This window comes from Pipistrellus hanaki (genome assembly GCF_964339955.1).
Source record: "Pipistrellus hanaki genome assembly, chromosome: 7".
Classification (NCBI taxonomy): domain Eukaryota; kingdom Metazoa; phylum Chordata; class Mammalia; order Chiroptera; family Vespertilionidae; genus Pipistrellus; species Pipistrellus hanaki.
In genome coordinates this window covers 8712785-8733466 of record NC_140509.1, presented here as the reverse complement: position 1 = coordinate 8733466, position 20682 = coordinate 8712785, and the positions used below count along the sequence as shown (strand labels likewise).

The window sequence follows — 20682 nt, the reverse complement described above, 5'->3', positions numbered from 1 at the left end:
GTGGCAGGAAGGTTCTGCCAAAGAGGAATTGTAAGAGCAGGCCTGTCACAGATGTGATTGGGGCCTTTCTGTGCAGTGCACAGGCTCCACTTAATGTTTGAGCACTCACTTCCAATACTACTTTTAGTAAAAATTCAAATTTTACAGTTACTGATGCATTTTAAAGAAATTTCATATAAGGTCTTAAGACGGAAGAATTACCCATTATCCCAGAATCATTCTGACTTCATATTTTTTTAACCGCATCCATCCTTCTGCTGAAAAGAAAAGAAAAAAGGAAAGCTACTATTTTATGAAAGGGATAGTTAAAAACAAACAAACTTCCTTACAAAAAAGTATTATGCAAACCACCACTTCCTTTGTGAGGCTTTTCAATCCTTTTGCTCATCTTTGTTCTATGCTGGACTGGAATGAGAAATATTCCCCCAGGCTGTGGTGGCATCTCTGATCTTGAGTCACAGAATTATTGTGGCCTGACAAGACCTCTCACCCAGTAGCAGAACAAAAATAACTGTTGATTTCAACATCTTTTAGCAGATAAGGACAAATAAATCCACCTAAAACTCTTATGATACAGAAAATGATGTTCTTTATACTGTAACTTTTCAAATTTTTTGAGATAGAGTTTTCAAAACCTGCAAACCAATTTCAACAACTTTTTGTATGTTGAGTATTGACCTCCATCCCTGTTGACTTGAGTAAACTTGTCCCTCTGTGGGAGCAGATGTAGACTTTCTGAGAGTTTATATCTGGAAAAAGAAAAACGCACCCCAGTGAGATATTTACTGTTCACGCAAACAGAATTGGATGTTTCCGATATCTTTTTTCTTACACCTGGGATGCCTTTGTCTTAAATTTAAAGGCCTAGCCAACGGAGTTTATCCCTCTTTGATAAACCGCTGTGATTATTGCTATTAAAAGTCTAATGCTGGATTCTTCAAGGCAGCAATTTTCAACCTTTTTCATCTCATGGCACACATAAACCAATTACTAAAATTCTGTGGCACACCAAAAAACATATATATTTTTGCCGATCTGATAAAAGAAATAGGTATAATTTTGATTCCTTCACATCAGGTGGTTACTGTGTGCTAGCTTGTTGTTATTTTTTTTTTTTTATTTGACAATTTAAGGGGAAAGAGGTCAGTGCCCCTGACTAAATAGTTAGGGATTGCATGTTTTAAAAATTCTTGTAGCACACCAGTTGAAAATCACTGCTTTAAGGTCTTTTTTTTTTTTTTTTTTTTTTTTGGTCTGTTTCTTCATTTTTAAAATCTTTATTGTTGAAAGTATTACATATGTCCCCTTTATTCTCCCATTGATTCCTCATTGCCCACCTCCACCCCAGTAAGATCTTTTTGAATTAAAGATTCTCACAGCTAAAACCTCCAGCATTAAAGCCACACAGAAGAGAGCTGACCTCTAAATAATTAGTTCTGGCTCTGGCTGGGTAGCTCAGTTAGTAAAAGTGTCATTCCATACACCAAAAGGATGCAGGTTCAATTCCCAGTCAGGGCACAAGCCTAGGTTGTAGGATCAATCCCTAGTTGGGGTGAATACAGTAGGCAACTGGTCTCCCTCTGTCTCTCAAATCAATAACAACATATCCTTGGGTGAGGATTAAAAAAAAAAGTGTCGAGCTTTCCTTCAAAGACCCCAGTGTGTGGAGAGATAATTCATTGGTCCTGGTGAGTTTATACATTTGAGATTTCTTGGCCTCACCTTTGCCCCTGGGAATATCCACCTCTGATTTCTCACCTTCATCTTCTAGAAAAAGGCCATTTTTTTCTGAAATATTTGGAGCTATCTATCTATATTATAAATGGCCCGTGGCCATAACACCATCATGACCAAATGACCAGTCACCAGGAAGTGCATTAAGCACCTCTCAGTCCCTCCCCCTGGCCCAGGAGCAGCAGCTCTCGGAGATGGGCAGGGCTGGGTGCGAACTACTAGCAGCAGAGAGCTGTGAGTGCCAGACAGCTACTAGAGGTGGAGATCTACAAGCACTGGAGGGCAGGGCGTGAGCTACGAGCCGTGATGGGTGGGGTGGCACCTGAGGCAAGCAGATATATATAAAAGCCTAATATGCAAAGTGTCCCCCTGGGAGTTTGACTGACTGGAAGCTCATTCACTTGCTATGACTTGTGCTGACCAGCAGGGGGCAGCACGGAATGAAGGAAGGCCCTGGCCAGCAGCCAGGGAAGGGAGGCCCTGGCCAGCAGCTACTAAGGACTCTACCTATGCATAAATTCCGTACACCTACCCTCTAGTAGCTTTATCCTATACTAGAGGCCCAGTGCACACAAATTCATGCACTCGTAGAGGTCCCTCAGCCTGGCCTGCACCCTCTCACAATCTGGGACTCTCACGTACAGTCCCTAGGCCTTGCCTGAGAAAAGACCTTTCGGGGCTTTTCTTCCAAAAGCTGCAGGAAGCTTGCCCCACCCCCACCGCAGCCGCTGCTTGCCATCTGTGCAGCACTGCTCCCCCTCCCCTGCCATCAGTGGCCTCCCTCTGCAGGCGAAAGGCTGGGGTGTGATAGCTTGGCTGGCCTGGGCCTCCCTCTTTCTTTGCTGGGGTTCAGGGCCAGCCCTGCAAGGGGCCGTCTGCCTACCTGGTCACCCCTAATTGCTCTCCTGCCTACCTGATTACCCCTAATCACTTGCCTGCCTAACTGATCGCCCCTAACCAATCTGCTTACCTGCCTGATTGCCCCTAAATGCTTGGGGTGAGGCTAGCCTGGTGAGGAGCCATCTGCCTACCTGATCTCCCCTAACAGCTGGCCTGCCTACCTGATTGCCCCTAACCACTTACCTGCCTACCTGATACCCCTGACCACTCTACCTGCCTGATTGTCCCTAACAACTTGCTTGAGGGTAGGGCCAGCCTGCGGGGGGCAGTGGTGGTCTGGTCTCTGGTCGTTTCAGTCATGACACCTCTGGCCTTTTATTATATAGAATAACAAAAGCCTCATATGCTAAGTGTCCGGTCAGCCATTCAACCAATCAAAGTGTAATATGCTAATGATATTCTAAGGCCATTTAGCTGCTCACTATGATGTGCATTGACCACCAGGGGGCAGACGGTTGACCAGTTGACCAGTTGACTAGTCACTATGATGTGCACTGACCACCTGGGGGCAATTGACTGGTCGACCAGTTGCTATGACCTGCACTGACTACCAGGAAGATGCTCCAACTGGTAGGTTAGCTTGCTTCTGGGATCTGGTTGATTTGGAATGAGGGAGACGGGCCAGATACGCCCTGGAGCCATTCTGTGGTCCCTCCCCACTGGCCAACCTCCTGCATCCCTCCCCAGCTCCGATTGTGCATGAGCGGGGTCCCTCAGCCTGGCCTGTCTCACAGTCCGAGACCCCTCAAGGGATGTTGGAGAGCCAGTGTTGTCCTGATCCCACAAGCCAGATTGAGGGACCCCACGGGTGTACAAATTTGTGCACTGGGCCTCTAGTAAAGTTTGATTATTTGGCATGGAGGGAGGGCCAGATGTGAAGCTTGGAAAAGTGTTACCTCTTCCTGTCCCTGGCTAAATATAGCCCAATATGGTTATGTAAGCTCTTTTAATCAGTATCAAGATGTGCTGTGATTTGGGCAACCTTGGTGATGTCAGAAATGGATGCTAAAATGAATACTAGTTGAAATTGTAAAAGGAAAAGCAAACAAGAAAAAGAGGCTTAAAGGAACAAGGCTCTAGCACTCAAACACATAGCCTGTTTTCTCCCCATGTTCCCCTGCCAATACGGAGAGGAATCATGACAGCATCCTGGGAACTGGGTTAGGAAGCAGCCTTTTTACAGAGCTGGGAACCAGGAAAATTTGAGGAAAGAAAAGTTTAAAATGTTTTTCTTCAGCAGTGTGATGTAATATATGATTGAAAAGTGTTTTTGTTTTTGTTTTTGTTTTTTTAATCTGATAGATAAAACTAAGAATTAATGTAACTTGGTGCCAGTGTTGTGGAATACATTTTTGTAGCTTTTGATAGTTTCCAAGAAAGATGAGCTTGTGTTCTAATTTGCTATTGTTCCTTTAGCGAAGGTAGTTTTTCCTTTGAACTAAAGACAGAGGGTGGATTGCAATTGGGTTGGAAGTTTGCCTGTCAGCAACAAGTACCTGTATATGCTTGGTGATAGGCCCCTAAGGCGAGTCTCCCTTAAAACCAAAAAGTGTAGCTGTGCGGGTTAATATATGTGCGGGTGTGACCTTCAGCTAAGAGCCTTAGTTGCCTTTTTGAAAGAGACATACTTTGTATCTCTGAAAATCTTGGCAGTAGAGAAGAGTCTGTGCTGAAGCTATTAAGCATTTGTTTGTGGCATGAGCCACTGTGCTGTTGGAATACATTTTGTACTGAAATCAGGCGGGGAAACAGTGACTGAAGCCCTCCATGAGCACAGTTTTGAAGTGGCCCTCTGTTAAGTGCTAAGTGCTTTTGTGTCAGATGGGTTTGTTTTCTCTTCCTCTCAAAGGTAATCACTGGAGACAGTTAAGTAACATGTCAGTCTTATCTTTCAACTAGAGGCCCGGTGCACAAAATTCATGCACTAGGGGCAGGGAGGTGGTCCCTCAGCCCAGCCTGTGCCCTCTCATAGTCTGGGAGCCTCATGATTGATTGCACCAAATAGGTAGGCCCTGTCCACCCAGCCGGGGCTCCGCAATGGATCACCCCATAGAGGAAAGCCCCTCCTACCCTCCTCAGCACCCCTGTGGGATAGCCTGGGCCTCCCTTTTTGGGGTGATGGATCTCACTGCACAGAGGGAGGCACTGCCCACCCACCAGTCACTGGCCTGGGCCTCCCTCTTTGGGATGATTGTGGAGCCACCCGATTGATCAATCGCCCCACTGGCTGGTGGTCTGGGCCTCCCTCTGCAGGGTAATCATGGGGCGATGGCCAGGCCCCAGGTCAATCATATTGCACCTGCCTTGGCTGGCCTGGCACCAATGGGTGTCATAGCATGGTGGTCTGTAAGGTTTTCCAGATGGTTGTTCAGTCAATTTGCATATTATGCTTTTATTATTATAGAATATTGTAGATATAGCTGGCCCTCAGGTCATGTCCTAGTGAAGTAATACTACCTTTTAAAAAATGTATTACTACTGATTTAAATTTACTGGCAAGCTCTTAGCTACCCCAGTGCTATGTACTAGTAAGAAGGAAGAATGGTGAAATTGTTTTCAGATCACTTTTTCTGTAGTTCCCCCTGTCTGAGTCATCCCAATACCCATACACTTGCAAAATGTATACACTTTGTTAACATGCAACTTTTGCATTCAGAAGCAGCAACTTAAATTTGTCTGAGCAGAATTGCTATATGCACAGAGGGGGGTAAGTAACTGCCCAGGCAGTTTCCCTTAACTGAAGGATGGCAGAGAAAGGCAAACCAGAGAGAGACACAGATGCTGGATTTTGGCAGTTTCCTATATAATAAAGAGCTAATATGCAAATGGTCATCATGCCCTTGCACCGGGGCCGGTGGACCTGAGGCCAGGCCAGGGGATCCGAGACTGTGCCCCCTGCCCGGCACCAGGCTGGGGGGCCTGAGGCCATGCTCCCTGCCCAGCAGGGCTTGATGGGGGACCTGAGGCTGCCCCCTCCCCCCCACCCTGTGGGGCTTGACAGGGTGGGTCTTGAGTAATTTCGAAGTGTGCGTTATAGGTGGGAACTTGACTCTGGTTCCGGTGGCGCACCCCAGACTCTGACAGGAGGAAGATTTTCATACACATTTTACTAATTTTCTTTCATCTCTGACACTTCTATTATAGAGAAAGGGCAAATAGCAATATTAAAATATTTCCTCTAATTAATTCCCTTTTAATGTGCATGAATTTTTTGCACCGGGCCACTAGTGGTTTTATAAACAAAATGACACAAATTAGGGCAAAAATTCCAGTGGGACAAGGAAGGAAACAGGAAGACTAGAAATACAGTATAAAGCTGAGTCCATCCAGATGGTGTTTTTAATAAATTTATCAGGCACATATGAAGTATGGTAATAAACATTCACATGGGGAGTGGCCCGGCCCCTTTGGGAGGAAAAACAGTATGACGCCTTTTGTGTCTTGCAATCAGTTAGAATCACTTTCTAATTTTTTCCAGTAAAGGACTCACAGAACTTATTCAGACCATTGAGTAATCATTAGGCAGTCCAACTAGGCAGGCTGAGGTTTGTGTTTCTAGGAAGAAAAATTAATAACAGAATTACTTATTGCTGAAATGGAGGGAATGGCCTATGTGAGCCAGTAAACCCAGCAGTGACATTTAAGACAAACCTCTTCTGTGAGAACTCCCTTAGTGTGACTAAAGCAGATAGCTCTCCCTCAGGCATAAAAGAGCTTTTATGTTCACTAAAAGCCACATTGTTACATACATCCCTTCTCTCCTTCCTGAACTCCCCAAAACGATTTCTTTGTCACAAAATAGTTTAGTCTACCATGAGTGACCACACTTTCTGTCTACGGCCTAAACTGTTAGGGGAGAAGTGGAGAGAGCGGATGGGTACGCAATGCTTAGATAGCAGCTCTTCTGCAGTGGGCATATTTGTTTTCGTTCTAATGTTTAGGTCAAGACCCAAAGATTGATTATACTTTACTTTTCTAAGAAAACTTTCACTAAGAAAGCAATTTTTTTCTGCTTTATTCAGTAGCTTTTAGATTTTTTTATCTTTTGGTAAGGAACTAGGTTAAGTAAGGTTAAGTGCCATAACCTGCATAGTCATCTCGTTTTCCACCTCTGGTTAATTCATTCAGCAAATATATAATACTTAGTCTATGCTAGGCACTATTTTTTGGCATTTAGGAGTACAGCAGTAAAAAAAAAAAAAAAGTTTCTGCCTTTATGAAACTCACATTCTAAATCTCTCTCATTGTCAAGTTAGGTCAGAAGTTAAATACTGATTTGGTTATTAAGAATTGATTGGTACAGTATTGGACGGATAGTCTCAAATAAATACTGATTATTTATAGAAGTTCCTTATCCATTTGGGTTGTATACAAGTTCCTGTTCTTCTCTCCCTTTCACTTGTTGGCATCATTGGTCATTTTACTGTTAATTTGACTCATTATCTAAAAATAGGCATGACAATTAAGAAAAGTGGTAATCTTTTGATTTTGTATTTTATGAAGTAGATATAGTTGCTTATCAGGTTGCTAGTAGAGTTCTAGCAAAAGCTATTTCTTAAAAGGAAATTTTGCGTTTAGGGTAGATTTCACTAATAAAGTCCACCTCTACATGTATAAGTTGAGATGTGTATGTGTTGGCCACTCTTTGTAGATCCAGATTTTGACTAATAAACATTAATGAATAATTATGTCAGAATCAGAGTAGAGACCATGGTATGCTATTTTTCAGCATATACATATAGGGTTCCTTGTTTAGAAGGCAAAATTGTTTAATATAGCATATATGTTAGACCACCTCAAGATTCCAGAGGGTCAGAGGGTAATGTTACTAAAGTACTTTTGCTTAAAGAAAATGTTAGAGGTGGAAAGAATCTTCTTTAATAAACCCATTTATAAATGTGTCTAAGTAAAAGGAGTTCTGAGTGCTTACCCTATACATGTTTCCCAAAGAGCTAGAAACTGTTATTAGGAATGACTTTGTGATAGTCCCTGATGCTGCTACTGTACTAATGGACCACTAGTTAAAATCAGATTATCTAGGAATAAAATTGTGAAGCAGTAATTAGGGTAGATGGAAATGAACAAATTTAGGAAGTGTCCACAAAGACAACTGATAAGACCCAGTGGGTGCTAAAGAGCATATCAGCATTCACAATCGTCATAAAAGGTTTTATCCAACCAGAGGCTTGCCAGCTTTCTAGTTTTCATGAGGACAGTGTTAAAATGTGTGAAACTATTAAAAAAAATATTCCGTATGTGGAACAGAACATAGGAACATGTATGTAAAGTTTGGAGACGAGGAACACTCTCATGCTCATCACCCAACTTTAGAAATGAAACACGGATAAATCTTTAAAGCTTTGGTGTGTCCCTCTCCAATTTGCTTCCCCACTATCTTTCTATCCAGAGGATAACTATTTCTCTGCATTTCCTAGCTTTTCTTTCTAAGGTCGCCATATAGGTACATATATATTACTAAACAGTAGAAATGGAAACATACTCTATGTGTTTTTCTGACTTGCTCTTCTTAACCTTTTCTTTGTAAGGTTGAGCTTTGTTGACACACTTAGCTTTAGTTGATTTATTTTTAGTGCCGCGTAATTTTTGCTTAGTAATGAGCTTTAATAATTCAGTGGACAGGTTAGTCACACCTAAGGAGAATTATTAAACACAAATATTAATCTTAAGAAATTACCCAGAATGCTTCAAAAAGAGGTTAAAGAGGAAAAATTTAAAGGAAGCTTAAAAAGCATTGAGGATGGAATGAAAAGTTCTAACAGAGGTCTGTTGGGAATGCTAAAAGAAAAAAACAGAAAGTAAGGGGGAATCAATACCCAAATAATGGCCAAAATTTCCCAAAGTCAATAAATCCATAAATGTTCATATTCAGTCCTGAGCAGGATAAATTTAATTTACATCTAGGTGCAATATAGTAAAATAACAAAACACCAAAATCAAAGAGAAAGCCTTAATATTAACTGTAGAGAAAAACACAAGTATAACAGAGGGATAGCAGAATTGGGCAGACATAACAGTAGAAGCCAGAAGACTGGAATAATATCTTCAAAGGGCTGAGAAAAAACAAAGCAAAACAACTTTTTTTTAAAAAAAATATATTTTATTGATTTTTTACAGAGAGGAAGGGAGAGAAATAGAGAGTTAGAAACGTCGATGAGAGTGGAACATCAAATAGCTGCCTCTTGCACACTCCCTACTGGGGATGTACCCGCAACCAATGTACATGCCCTTGACCGGAATCGAACCTGGGACCTTTCAGTCCGCAGACTGACGCTCTACCGCTGAGCCAAATCAGTTTCAGCAAAACAGCTTTTAACATAGAGTTTTATACCCAATTAACCTATTTTTCAAGAGTAGTGGCAAAATGCACTTTTAAACAAAGACTGCTGAATACTAATGAATGTGTCTTAGAAAGAAGGAAATTGAGCCAAAAAGGAAGGACTGTATAAAAAAGTAATGGCAAACATAGGTGAATAAGTAAATTTTGACTGTATGAAATGATAATAATGACTACTAATATTCAGAATGCAAAGCAAAGTGGAACTAAAATGTTAGATAACACTGACAAGCCTTAAGGCAAGTGATGTGTATTAAAACTGTTAAGGTAAAGGGCATATGTGATTTTTCATTTTAGGCATTAAGTGTGGTGTGCATATCTAAAATTTAGTAAAGAGTAGAAATATATAATATTCAAATCAATAGATAGCTGGTGAGGAAAGTAAGGAAAACTGTCAATTTATTAGTAAGCAGCAACAAAATGGACAGAGAGGTTGGGGAAATAGCAAAGAAAAAACTTACAAATAGAAAGTAAAGTCAACCCAAAGATATGAGTAGCAACAGTTAATGTAAGTCATATAAATCTGCCAATTATAAAAATACTGACTTAAAAAATACAAAGTATAATAATATTAAGGAAATAGTAGCCAAATAAAGATGCTGTAGCACAGCCAAGACCTGTTTGGCTCAATGGATAGAGCGTCGGCTTGCGGACTGAAGGGTCCCGGGTTCGATTCCGGTCAAGGGCATGTACCTTGGCTGCGGGCATATCCCCAGTAGGGGGTCTGCAAGAGGCAGCTGATCGATGACTTTCTCTCATCGATGTTTCTAGCTCTCTATCTCTCTCCCTTCCTCTCTGTATAAAATATATTTTTTTTAAAAAAAAAGATGCTGTAGCACAAATCATAAAGGAAAATATTAAGTATTTCAACTCAATACATTAACCAACAAAGAAATAGCATTCTGCAAATTAGTTAGAAAGACAATTGACAAATAGACAAAAGATAAAGATAGTTTGCAGAAAAGAGGTGGAGAATGATTCCAAAGGGGAAAGAAAGAGAAAAATGTTAATCTGACAAAAGCCAAAACCACATTGAGATGTCCTGTCACACTTACCTATCTAACATTACCAAGAGACTGTGAAGAGGAACATGAGTTGAGAGTATAAATTCTTACAACCACATATATGAGTAATTTGGCAGATGGAAGGTGAACTCATAGCCTTGAGTGTAATACCATTTCCATGTGCATGTAAATCTTATGGATTCCTTGAAGAAACACCCGTGAGCAGAAGAAAATACCTTTGTTTGTAATCACAAAGACAAGAATGGTAACAATCTAAATGCCTCTCAGCAGGAGACTAGATATATAAATGTTTGCATCTTTACACATTAAAATATTTTATATACTTTACATGAATAATAAAAAATTTATCTTCTATTGAATGTTCAGTGATTGTGGTAAATGTTAACATTGTACACCAAACATTCCTTTCTTCTAAGGACACAGCAGGGTTGCACTTTCCCACCTCCTTGAACTTAGGAAGGCCCTGTGACTTGCCAAGTCCACCACATGTGAGCCACGTGATGTGTTACTTTGGAGGAAGAGTTTTAAGAGCCAGTACCCAGCTCTCTCTCTTCTCACACACTAAAACAAAGCCTCTGTCACCTGGTCCCTGAGTGATACAGAGAGCACAGCCACTGGGCTGATTGTCCCTGAACACACAGGCTGAGCGAAGAACAAACGTGTGCTGTGTGAACCGCTATGAGAGTTGGGGCTGTTACTGCCCCCACAGTGTTGTTATGTCTCAGCTCAATTTACTGTGCATCTTGTGTCCCTTCCATAAGTTCTCTCTTCCAAATCACAGAATACTTCCTCTTTTCCAAGAGACAAGGTACTAGAACACCGCCTCTAAATATAGCGCTTCATCTGTCTTTTTTCAAAGTCATGGAAGCTTCTCTCTAAGCCCCTTCTCTGTCAGAAAACTGTCCTTGCAGGTTATTGCACCAGTGTTTTTGCTTTGGAGTTAAGCTTCATAGCAAGAGATTCATCACCAGAAAATTCATTCTCTTTCCCTTCTCCTCCCCTCCCTTCCTTCTTTATCTGTGGATGGCTGTCCTCATCTGCCAAGAGCAGAACCATTAGGGAAGGTCTGTGAGATGAGGGCTTGCCCAGCTTTGGGAAATAAGTACATTTCATAAAGATACATGTACGACTATTTACTTGGCATCCTTTTAAAGTTGGAAATGTTTTGGCACAGTGGTAGTACTGCTCTCCCTCTTTGTACCGAAAAGTACAGTATACTGTATATCTGATGAGAAATTATCTTTTTTTCCAATCTATTTTCAAATTATGTAATGTAAGTTATAAATCTTGAATGGACATAGCCAGGGTTAACTATAGATTTGGGTTAAATGACTTAAATAGCTTAAGGGGGGGGCGGGACTCACCACCTTTTATCATTCTCTTCTTACTGTTTAGAAAATCTGCATTGTTTTTGAACAGATGTTATTTTGTGGAAGCCCTTGATTTTTATAAATAAACAGGTTGATATGGCTTGGAAGTATAGAGGGAAACTCAGAATCAAAACAGAGCTGGTGTTTCAAAATATAGCAGTTTGTGAACAAAGAGAAAAGCATATGTATTAAAATGCATGGAATAGTAAACAAACAAAAGAGGGAAATAAATCATGGCTGAGGGCAATGTATATTCTGAAAAAGCGTTGGTGCCATGTCCTGGATATTTTTCTTATTTATGAATTTTCAAATGGTAATATAAGTATACACACACACACACATAATCTTTCTTCGAGTAAATTTATTAAACATAATAAATAAGTGCAGTTTAGAGAATATAAGTGCCATGAGACTATCACGTAGCTAAAGAACAGAACAAGACCAGTACTTTTGAAACCCCTACAAAATTTCATTCTGGAAATGAAGTCATTAATGTTTGAACCCCATTGGTGGGAGTCCCTCCAAGATTTCATCTCTCTTTTTCCAGACAAATTATCCTCAAATTTGTATAATAATTCCCCAGACTTCAGTTTTAGATGTATTTATATATCTCTAAACAAAGTATATTTATAGTTTTGCCTTTTTTAAAACATTGTATAAATAAACTCATACTCTGTGTTCTTCTGTCTTTTTTTTAACTTAACATTTTTTTTATTCATCTACTTGCATATAGCTATGGTTCATTAATCTCAATTACTGTGTAGTTTCCCTCTATAGTATTATTTTGCAGTGTGTTAGTTCATTTTATATTTTATGGGGTATTATGTTTCTTTTCCATAAAATTTTGTAAGGTTAATTGTTATATGTAGTTTGGTTTGTTCCAACCTTACGTACAACTGCATTTTGTTTTGTTTTTAAGCTATTTGACATGGAAAATGTGTTCATATTCTGAGATAATCAAGATATTCTAATTTACCTTTTGTCAATGATTTGAGATAAATATTGATTTATTTTTTTTCCCACAACACACTATCGAGATATATTTGGTTTTTCTTGTCTTGGCTTCACAGTTCCCAAGGAGAATGTCGCAACCATTGCTGATTGTGCCAGTGTGATTGAAGGAGTCAGTCGGAGCCGAAACGCCTTGCTGAATGGGGACACCAAGAATTATGATTGGGATTCTGGCTACACATGCCATCAACTAGGAAGCGGGGCCATTGTGGTTCAGCTGGCACAGCCGTACATGATTGGGTCCATACGGTAAGAAGACTACTTCTCACTCATTACTTTTGAAATGGAAGACACATACAAATTATAGTTTGGCACAGCGATGTGTCAATAACTTCAGTGAAGACACTCTTCTATTCTTTGCTCTTGATAGGGAGGGGTAGAAAGGGGTACAGAGATACAGGTACTTGTTGGATTCTCGGGGGAAGGGGAGATGCAACAAGAGTTAGACTTCTGGGGAAACTAGATTAGAGGCCTCTCCCTGATTCGTATTGGTTAGGGACTTGCAGGATAATGTCAACACAAGATATACAGAATAAAAAATCATTTGCAGCTTTAATAAATGGCTTTTCATAGGGATGAGAGAGAACTGTATATGAGACCTGCTTCTAAAGAGTTTTTGTAATGATCTTTGTGTCTGTTTTTTATTTGTTGTTTTCATTTTGCTTTAAGAAAGGAACTTTAACCCAATATTGCTTGATTTATAGGATCACATAATTTTGTTGTTGTTGTTGTTGTTGTTGTTGTTGTTAATCCTCACCTGAGAAATATTTTTATATTGAATTTTAGAGAGAGGGGAAGGGAGGGGAAAAGACAGAGTAAGAAACATTAATGTAAGAGAGACACATCAATTGATTGCCTCCTGCATGCACTCTGACCAGGGCTGGGGATCATACCTGCCACTGAGGTACGTGCTTTTACTAGAATCAAACCCAAGACCCTTCACTCCACAGGCTGATATTTAACCACTGAGCAAAACTGGTGAGGGACTGGTGACATCTCCTAGACTCTAGAGCCTAGAAAATATACTTTTAGTTCAAGAGAACCATCTGGGTCTTAAATAGGCTGTCTATTTGTTCTTAATGTTCTGAAAGAGTAATGGTAAATTTTATATATATTAGAGGCCTGGTGCATGAAATGCGTGCACAAACGGGTCGGGGGTTGTCCCTCAGCTTGGCCTGCATCCTCGGGAGATGTTGGGCCTAAACCAGCAGTCGGCCATCCTTCTGGCAATCTGGGACACTGTATGCACCAGTGACCATACTTTTCATACAGGTGAAAGGCATCTTGCTGTTGTTTGGGCAGTTACATTTTTTTGCCCTGATTATAAAAAGTAGAACATAACATAATCCTTCTGAAGCAGTAGTACTGTTTTCCCCATCTTATGGGTGGAAAAACTGAAGCGGAGAGAAGTTAAGTAATTGGCTTTGTCACAGTTGTAAGTGTCAGAATCAGGGCTGACCACAAAATGTGCAAGCCAGAGTCCATGCATGTCATCGCTGCATCATCCTGTTTTTTTTCAGTGTTAGAGCAGCCTTGCCAGGTTTGAATTTTTAAATCTAAGGGACTGTTCCCAATATATAGGGTAGGGTCCCTAGGCCTGGTTGGCAATCAGGGCCATCTGTGGGGCAACTGGAAGGTGGGGCAATCGGTCAATTTGCATATTAGGGCTTTATTATATAGGGTGTGTGTGTGTGTGTGTGTGTGTGTGTGTGTGTGTGTATTTATATTTATATTTAGCATTAGATGAGCTATTTTGCATTGTCTCTTAGCCTGCAGGGGTAAAGACGTTGGCAGGACATGGCCACTTTCCCCCTATCACTTCTCAATTTAAAGTCAGTATGTATAAAGAGAGCAATAGGACAAATTAAGGTAGTAGGGGTCTAATACGCAAAAATTAATTGGTATTTAGTTTGGTAACCGCAGAGGTAATTGCTGCTTGCCTCAATGATTTGACATAGATATTAATTTTTTTTCACAACAGTTTCTGGGAACCCTGATGAGTGATGGTAGATTTCTTGGAGAATTAAGACTGTGGATTTCTTCATTTAAATTGTCAACCCCTTTTCATGAAGAGCCATATACAGCCGGAGTACCATAGCCAACAAATCGCAGATAGAGAAGCCTGGAGTTTATACTGCAGGCAGACAGCTCACATTGTGCTTTGGAAGGGGAAGAGACAAGCCACAGGCAGTCTGAACAAACTGCCAGTGCAAATAGCCTCTGTCACAGAGCAAACAGCACCCCTCCTTCCTCTTCCTCACCTGCATGCATTAACTAAAGTATTCATAAGCCATCTATTTCATAAGCCATTTGTGAATTTTTGTCATAGGTGGTGTGAAACTTATCTGAATATTTCTCATTACAGTCTATCCCTCTTCACTTTAAAAACCTGGGAAACAGTTGTCCTTCTCTTGTCACTGGCGCTCTTTATAGTCTCCACAGTTTCTTGAAGATTACCATTCGTGTCTCTGAGATTACATCTGCAATTTCTTTCAGCAGGCGTGTGGTGTAACTCATCTGAGCCAGGAGACTTGAAATCATTTAAATTGACTAGATACCCTCTTTCTTTCACTTCACCTATTTGGGGCTTCAATTTTTTCTTTATTATGTTTGTTCTGCCATTTCTAATTTGGAGACCAGCCGTCTTGCCAATGAACAAGTAAGCAAACTGGCAGCTTAGTAGCTCTTCCCACTCTCTTTTAATGTTCCTTGTATTGTGTCTGTTTACCTGGTACTTCCCTTCCTCCCCTCCTACACACACACATACACACACACCTAACAAGGTCCTATGTGCATCTCAAACCCATGTCAGAAATGGATCCTATTATCTTTTCCTTCCCCTGTTCAAGTTGCCTCACACTCGATGCCCCATTTCATACCATGGCACCACCCTTCTATCCATCAACTGAGCCCAAAACATGGAGATCTCTCTAAATTTCTTCCTCTCTCTCCCTCTTCCCCTCAACTAGTCAGTTGTAGAGTTCTGTCAATACCAGCTCCTACTTGGTCTCACAAATCCTTCCTCTTCTCCTTCCACTGTCATCACCACAGTTGCACCTTTGTAGTTCCTCCTCTCCACCTGGCCTTCCAGACTTTCATCTAGCCCTTCCTTCCCCCCAGCAATCATCTCCCACCTGTTACCACAAATCTCATTCCTTAGAGAATTTGTGGCTACTGTTTGTCTTTGGGAGAAAGTTCCAACAAAGGCACTAAAAGTGATCTGACTTGGCTTCTGTCTGTATAGCCTGTCTCTGGCTTCTCCACCCACCCTGCACCTGCTCTGTCACAGCCTCCTCTGCTCCTTGCAGTTTTACACTTGTCACCCTCTTCCCCCCGCATCTTCAACTCTTTGAACACACTGTCCTCAGGGCTTGGGTCTCTCACTGCCTTCTCATCACCCGCTGTATGCCTGGCTATTATTCCTGCTTCAAATCTCCACTCCTTTGAGCACGCTTCTATAACCTCACCATCTTCTGGGCTAATTTGAACATTCCTCCTCAGTGATCTCAGCAATCAAATTGCTACCAGAGCATTTGTTGTATTTGTCAAATTGTGTCCTTGCTGCCTCCTCCGAGCCTCAGCTGATATATAAAGCCTGTGGCAACTCAGAATGAGCATCCCTCGACAGTTTGTGCAGATGAGGTAGTCTGACAAGATAGAGGGAAAATTGCGGTGGGTAAGATCTAGTAAGAGATCTAAAATCTTAGATCCAACAGGGGCCTCATGAGGTCTTAGCCAAAGTGACAGCTTAGAGACAAATAGGCTCTTCATGTGACAAGGCCACCTTGACCTCCAGCTCAGGTCAAAGCATCAGAGAGGTTGAATCTGACTCCAGAAAAAGGTGTGATTGGGACTTATGGCAAGAGGGAACAGTGTCCATTTGTTTCTCTTTGAATGTGGGATTAAAATGGTTCCCCCAGTTTTTCTTTTCCTGACTCAGAGAAGGGACGATGTGCATGAGCACAGCCAAAGGCAGAGCTGTGCATCTCAGCACAGTGTGACGCCTCCGACTTCCTCCAGCCCAGATATTGTTTCTGCGGGGAGAAAATCCATGCCGCTGAAGCCTGTGTAACTGGCTGAGTGCTCAGAGAGACACGTCTCTGTGAAACTCACATTATGTTGTCAGGGGCTGCATTTGCCTCTTCTGTGACATTGTTAAGAAGAGAGGGAGAGGGATTTATTAACCACCAATGCCCCTGGACGATGCTGGATGTCCTGGCAGGCTGTGGTTAGCAGTGGCTCATGTGCCCAGACAGATATTTATTGGTGGGAAAGTAGATCAGGGGCACCTCTTCATGGGGACGGGTAATTGACCAATGACAGTTGACTAGTCAATGACATTTTACCTACAGTTTCTACAGTTGCTTGTGATGACTGATTTGCTTCCTTCTCACTGTATCTGAATCAGTTCCTAAGGATGCATGTTACAGGGCTGAGTGACTTACACGTTCCCATCTGAAAGCGAGCTGACAGTCCTGGAAACTCGTGGTACCCTGACTTCAAATTCAGATTTCTTTGTAGGTGATGACTTTTAAGGCCAAAGTCTCAAACACAAATGATCTCCATCACTGTGTTCTTTATTCCTGTAGGAGACATAGTTGTTTGTGGATAAAAACAATTTGTTTTCGTCTCTATTTGTCTGATTTCATCCACAGAATCCATTTCTTCTTTTCCTGAGTTTCCCCTGTGGCTGGTAGGCAAGCAGAACCTTGTTTCTTTTCTTCTTCTTTTTTTAACCTTACCCGAGGATTGATTTCTAGAGAAGGGTAGAAAGGAGGCAGGGGGGTTTGGGGTGAGGAGAGAGAGAGAGAAATGTAAGAGAGACATATTGATTGGTTGACTCCTCAGTGTGCCCCTACCAGGGCTGGGGGATCAGGAACCGAAATATGTGCCCTTGAATGGTAATTGAACTCAAGACCCTCAGTCCGAGGGCCGATGCTCTAAGCATTGAGCAAAAGTGGCCAGGGCAAGCCTTGTTTCTTTCTTTAAAAAAAAAAAATCTATTGATTTTTACAGAGAGGAAGGGAGAGGTATAGAGAGTTAAAAATATCAATGAGAGAGAATCATTGATCAGCTGCCTCCTGCACACCCCCTACTGGGGATGTGCCCACAACCAAGGTACATGCCCTTGACTGGAATCAAACCTGGGACCTTCTATCCACTGAGCCAAACTGGTTAGGGCAAACCTTGTTTCACTTTTTTTTCTTTTTTTTTTTTCTTTTTTTTTATTTTAGCAATATTTATTTGATTTATCTCCTTAGACAAGAGAAACAAAAGAAAAAAATAAACAAATGGGACTACATCAAACTAAAATGATTCTGCACAGCAAAGGAAACCATAAACAAAACAAAAAGACAACCCATGAGTGGAAGAATATATTCACCAATGATAGATCCAGTATGGTATTAATATCCAAAATTTATAAAGAATTCATACAACTCAACACAAACACACACACACACACACACACACACAAGAATAATTTAATTTTTAAAAAATGGGCGAGAGCCAATGGACACTTCTCCAAAGAGGACATACAAATGGCTAATAGATATGTGAAAAGATGCTGAACATCACTAGTCATCAGAGAATTGCAAATTAAAACCCAATGAGATATCACTTCACACCTGTCAGAATGGCTATCATCAATAAATCAACAAACCAGTGTTGGAGAAAGTGTTGAGAAAAGGGAACCCTAGTGCACTATTGGTGGAAATGCAGATCAGTGTAGTCATTATGGAAAACTGTATGGAGGTTCCTCAAAATTAAAAATGAAACTACCTTATGAACCAGTAATTCCATTTCTGGGTATATATCCGAAGAAACCCAAAGTATAATTCAAAAGAATATATGCACTTCTATGTTCACTGCAGTGTTATTTACAATAGACAAAATATGGAAGTAATCCAAATGCCCATCAATAGATGAGTGGATTGCCAAAATGGTGTGATCAGTGGATAAGCATCGACCTATGAACCAGGAGATCATAGTTCGATTCCCAGTTAAGGCACATGCCCAGGTTGCACGCTCAATCCCCAGTGGGGAGCATGCAGAAGGCAGCTGATCAATGATCCTCTCTCATCACTGATGTTTCTATATCTCTCTTTCCCTCTCCCTTTGTCTCTGAAATAAAAAAATAAATTAATAAATGAGTGGATTAAAAAAGCAGTGGTACAGAGAAACTATGAAATATTACTTGGGCATAAAAAAGAATGAAACCGCCAAAACCGGTTTGGCTCAGTGGATAGAGCGTCGGCCTGCGGACTGAAAGGTCCAAGGTTCGATTCCGGTCAAGGGCACGTATCTTGGTTGCGGGCATATCCCCAGTAGGGGGTGTGCAAGAGGCAGCTGATCGATGATTCTCTCTCATCGATGTTTCTAACTCTCCATCCCTCTCTCTTCCTCTCTGTAAAAAAAAATCAATAAAAAATATTAAAAGAAAAAAAAAAAAAAAGAATGAAACCTTGCCATTTGCAACAGCATAGATGGACCTAGAGGGTATACTAAGTGAAATAAGTCAGACAGAGTTAAATACCATATGATTTCATTTATATGTGGAAAATAAAAGAGTGAAACAAATGAACAAACAGAATAGAAACACTCAGAAATATAAAGCTCAGACTGACGAGATCGGGCGCGTTCAGGGTGGTATGGCCGTAGACGTCAGTAGGAGGGTGGGGCAGAGAGCTACAAGTGGGTGGCGCAGAGCTACAGGAGGGGGCAGGGAAGCAAGCTATGAGGGGGATTGAGGGAGCTACAGGAGGGTGGAGCAACGGGCAGTGAGCTACTGGCGAACGGATTCATGCACAGGGCGACTAGTATGTCGCCAGGTGGGTGGGTACGTGCTTATTTTGTGTGTGTGTGTGTGTGTGTGTTTGTGTGTGTGCAGTCTTCCTTTCAGTTGTAACAAATCTTTTCCTTTTTTTTTTTTTTAATTTTATTTATTTATATATTTTTTTACATATTTTCTTGATTTTTTTTTTATTGTCCCCCTCCCTCCCTCCCACACATCCCCTCCCTCCCCATAGTTTTATGTCCATTGGTTGTACTTATATGCATTTATACAAGTCCTTCGGTTGATCTATTATCTCCCCCTGATATCCCTACCCTCCCCACTGTAATTTGACAGTCTGCCTGTTGCTTTACTTTCTCTATATCTGTCTCTTGGTTCATCAGTTTATAAAGATCTTTATCATCCACCGATGTGTGAGGTCATGTGGTGTTTCTCTTTCATTGATTGGCTTATTTCACTCAGCATGATGCTCTCCAATTCCATCCAGGTTGCTGCAAATGATGAGAATTCCTTCTTCTTTATGGCAGCATAGTATTCCATTGTGTAGATGTACCATAGTTTTTGGATCCAATCATCTGCTGACGGGCACCTAGGCTGTTTCCAAATTCTGGCTATTGTAGATTGTGCTGCTATGAACATAGGGGTACATATATCCTTTCTGATTGGTGTTTCAAGTTTCTTGGGATATATTCCTAGAAGTGGGATTACTGGGTCAAATGGGAGTTCCATTTTCAGTTTTTTGAGGAAACTCCACACTGTTCTCCACAGTGGTTGCACCAGTCTGCATTCCCACCAGCAGTGCACGAGGGTTCCTTTTTCTCCGCAACCTCGCCAACACTTGTCATTTGTTGATTTGTTGATGTTGGCCATTCTGACAGGTGTGAGATGGTACCGCATTGTTGTTTTGATTTGCACCTCTCGGATAATTAGTGACTTTGAGCATGTTTTCATGTGCCTTTTGGCCTTCCTTCTGTCTTCTTTTGAAAATATTCTGTTTAGGTCCATTGCCCATTTTTTAATTGTATCATTCATCTTCCTTTTATTTAGTTGTATAAGCTGTCTGTAAATGTTGGAGATTAAACCTTTATCAGTGGTAATATTTGCAAATATGATCTCCCACACAGTGGGCTTTCTTGTTGTTTTGTTGATGGTTTCTTTTGCTGTAAAAAAGCTTTTTATTTTGAAGTAGTCCCATTTGTTTATTTTCTCTTTAGCTTCCATTGCCCTAGGGGCAGTATCAGTGAAGAAGTTATTTTGGCATACATCTGAGATTTTGCTACCTGTGGATGCTTCTAGTATTTTTATGGTTTCCCGTCTGATGTTTAAGTCCTGTATCCATTTTGAGTTTATCTTTGTGAATGGTGTAAGTTGGTGATCTAGTTTCATTCTTTTGCATGTGTCTGTCCAATTTTCCCAACACCATTTATTGAAGAGACTGTCTTGACTCCATTGTATATTCGTGCCTCCTTTGTCAAATATTAATTGAGCATAGTG

General features: G+C 41.0%; 1 protein-coding gene across 2 annotated transcripts in view; it reads left to right on the top strand.

Annotated features, from left to right (window-relative positions):
* The window catches only part of BTBD9 (BTB domain containing 9), a 411421-nt gene that overhangs the window by 284430 nt on the left and 106309 nt on the right, over nucleotides 1-20682 (top strand). For both annotated transcript variants that reach the window (XM_084889529.1, XM_084889528.1), the window contains exon 8: nucleotides 12455-12644. In XM_084889529.1, coding sequence (XP_084745655.1) covers nucleotides 12455-12644 — 190 coding nt within the window. The remainder of the gene's footprint in view (nucleotides 1-12454; nucleotides 12645-20682) is intronic.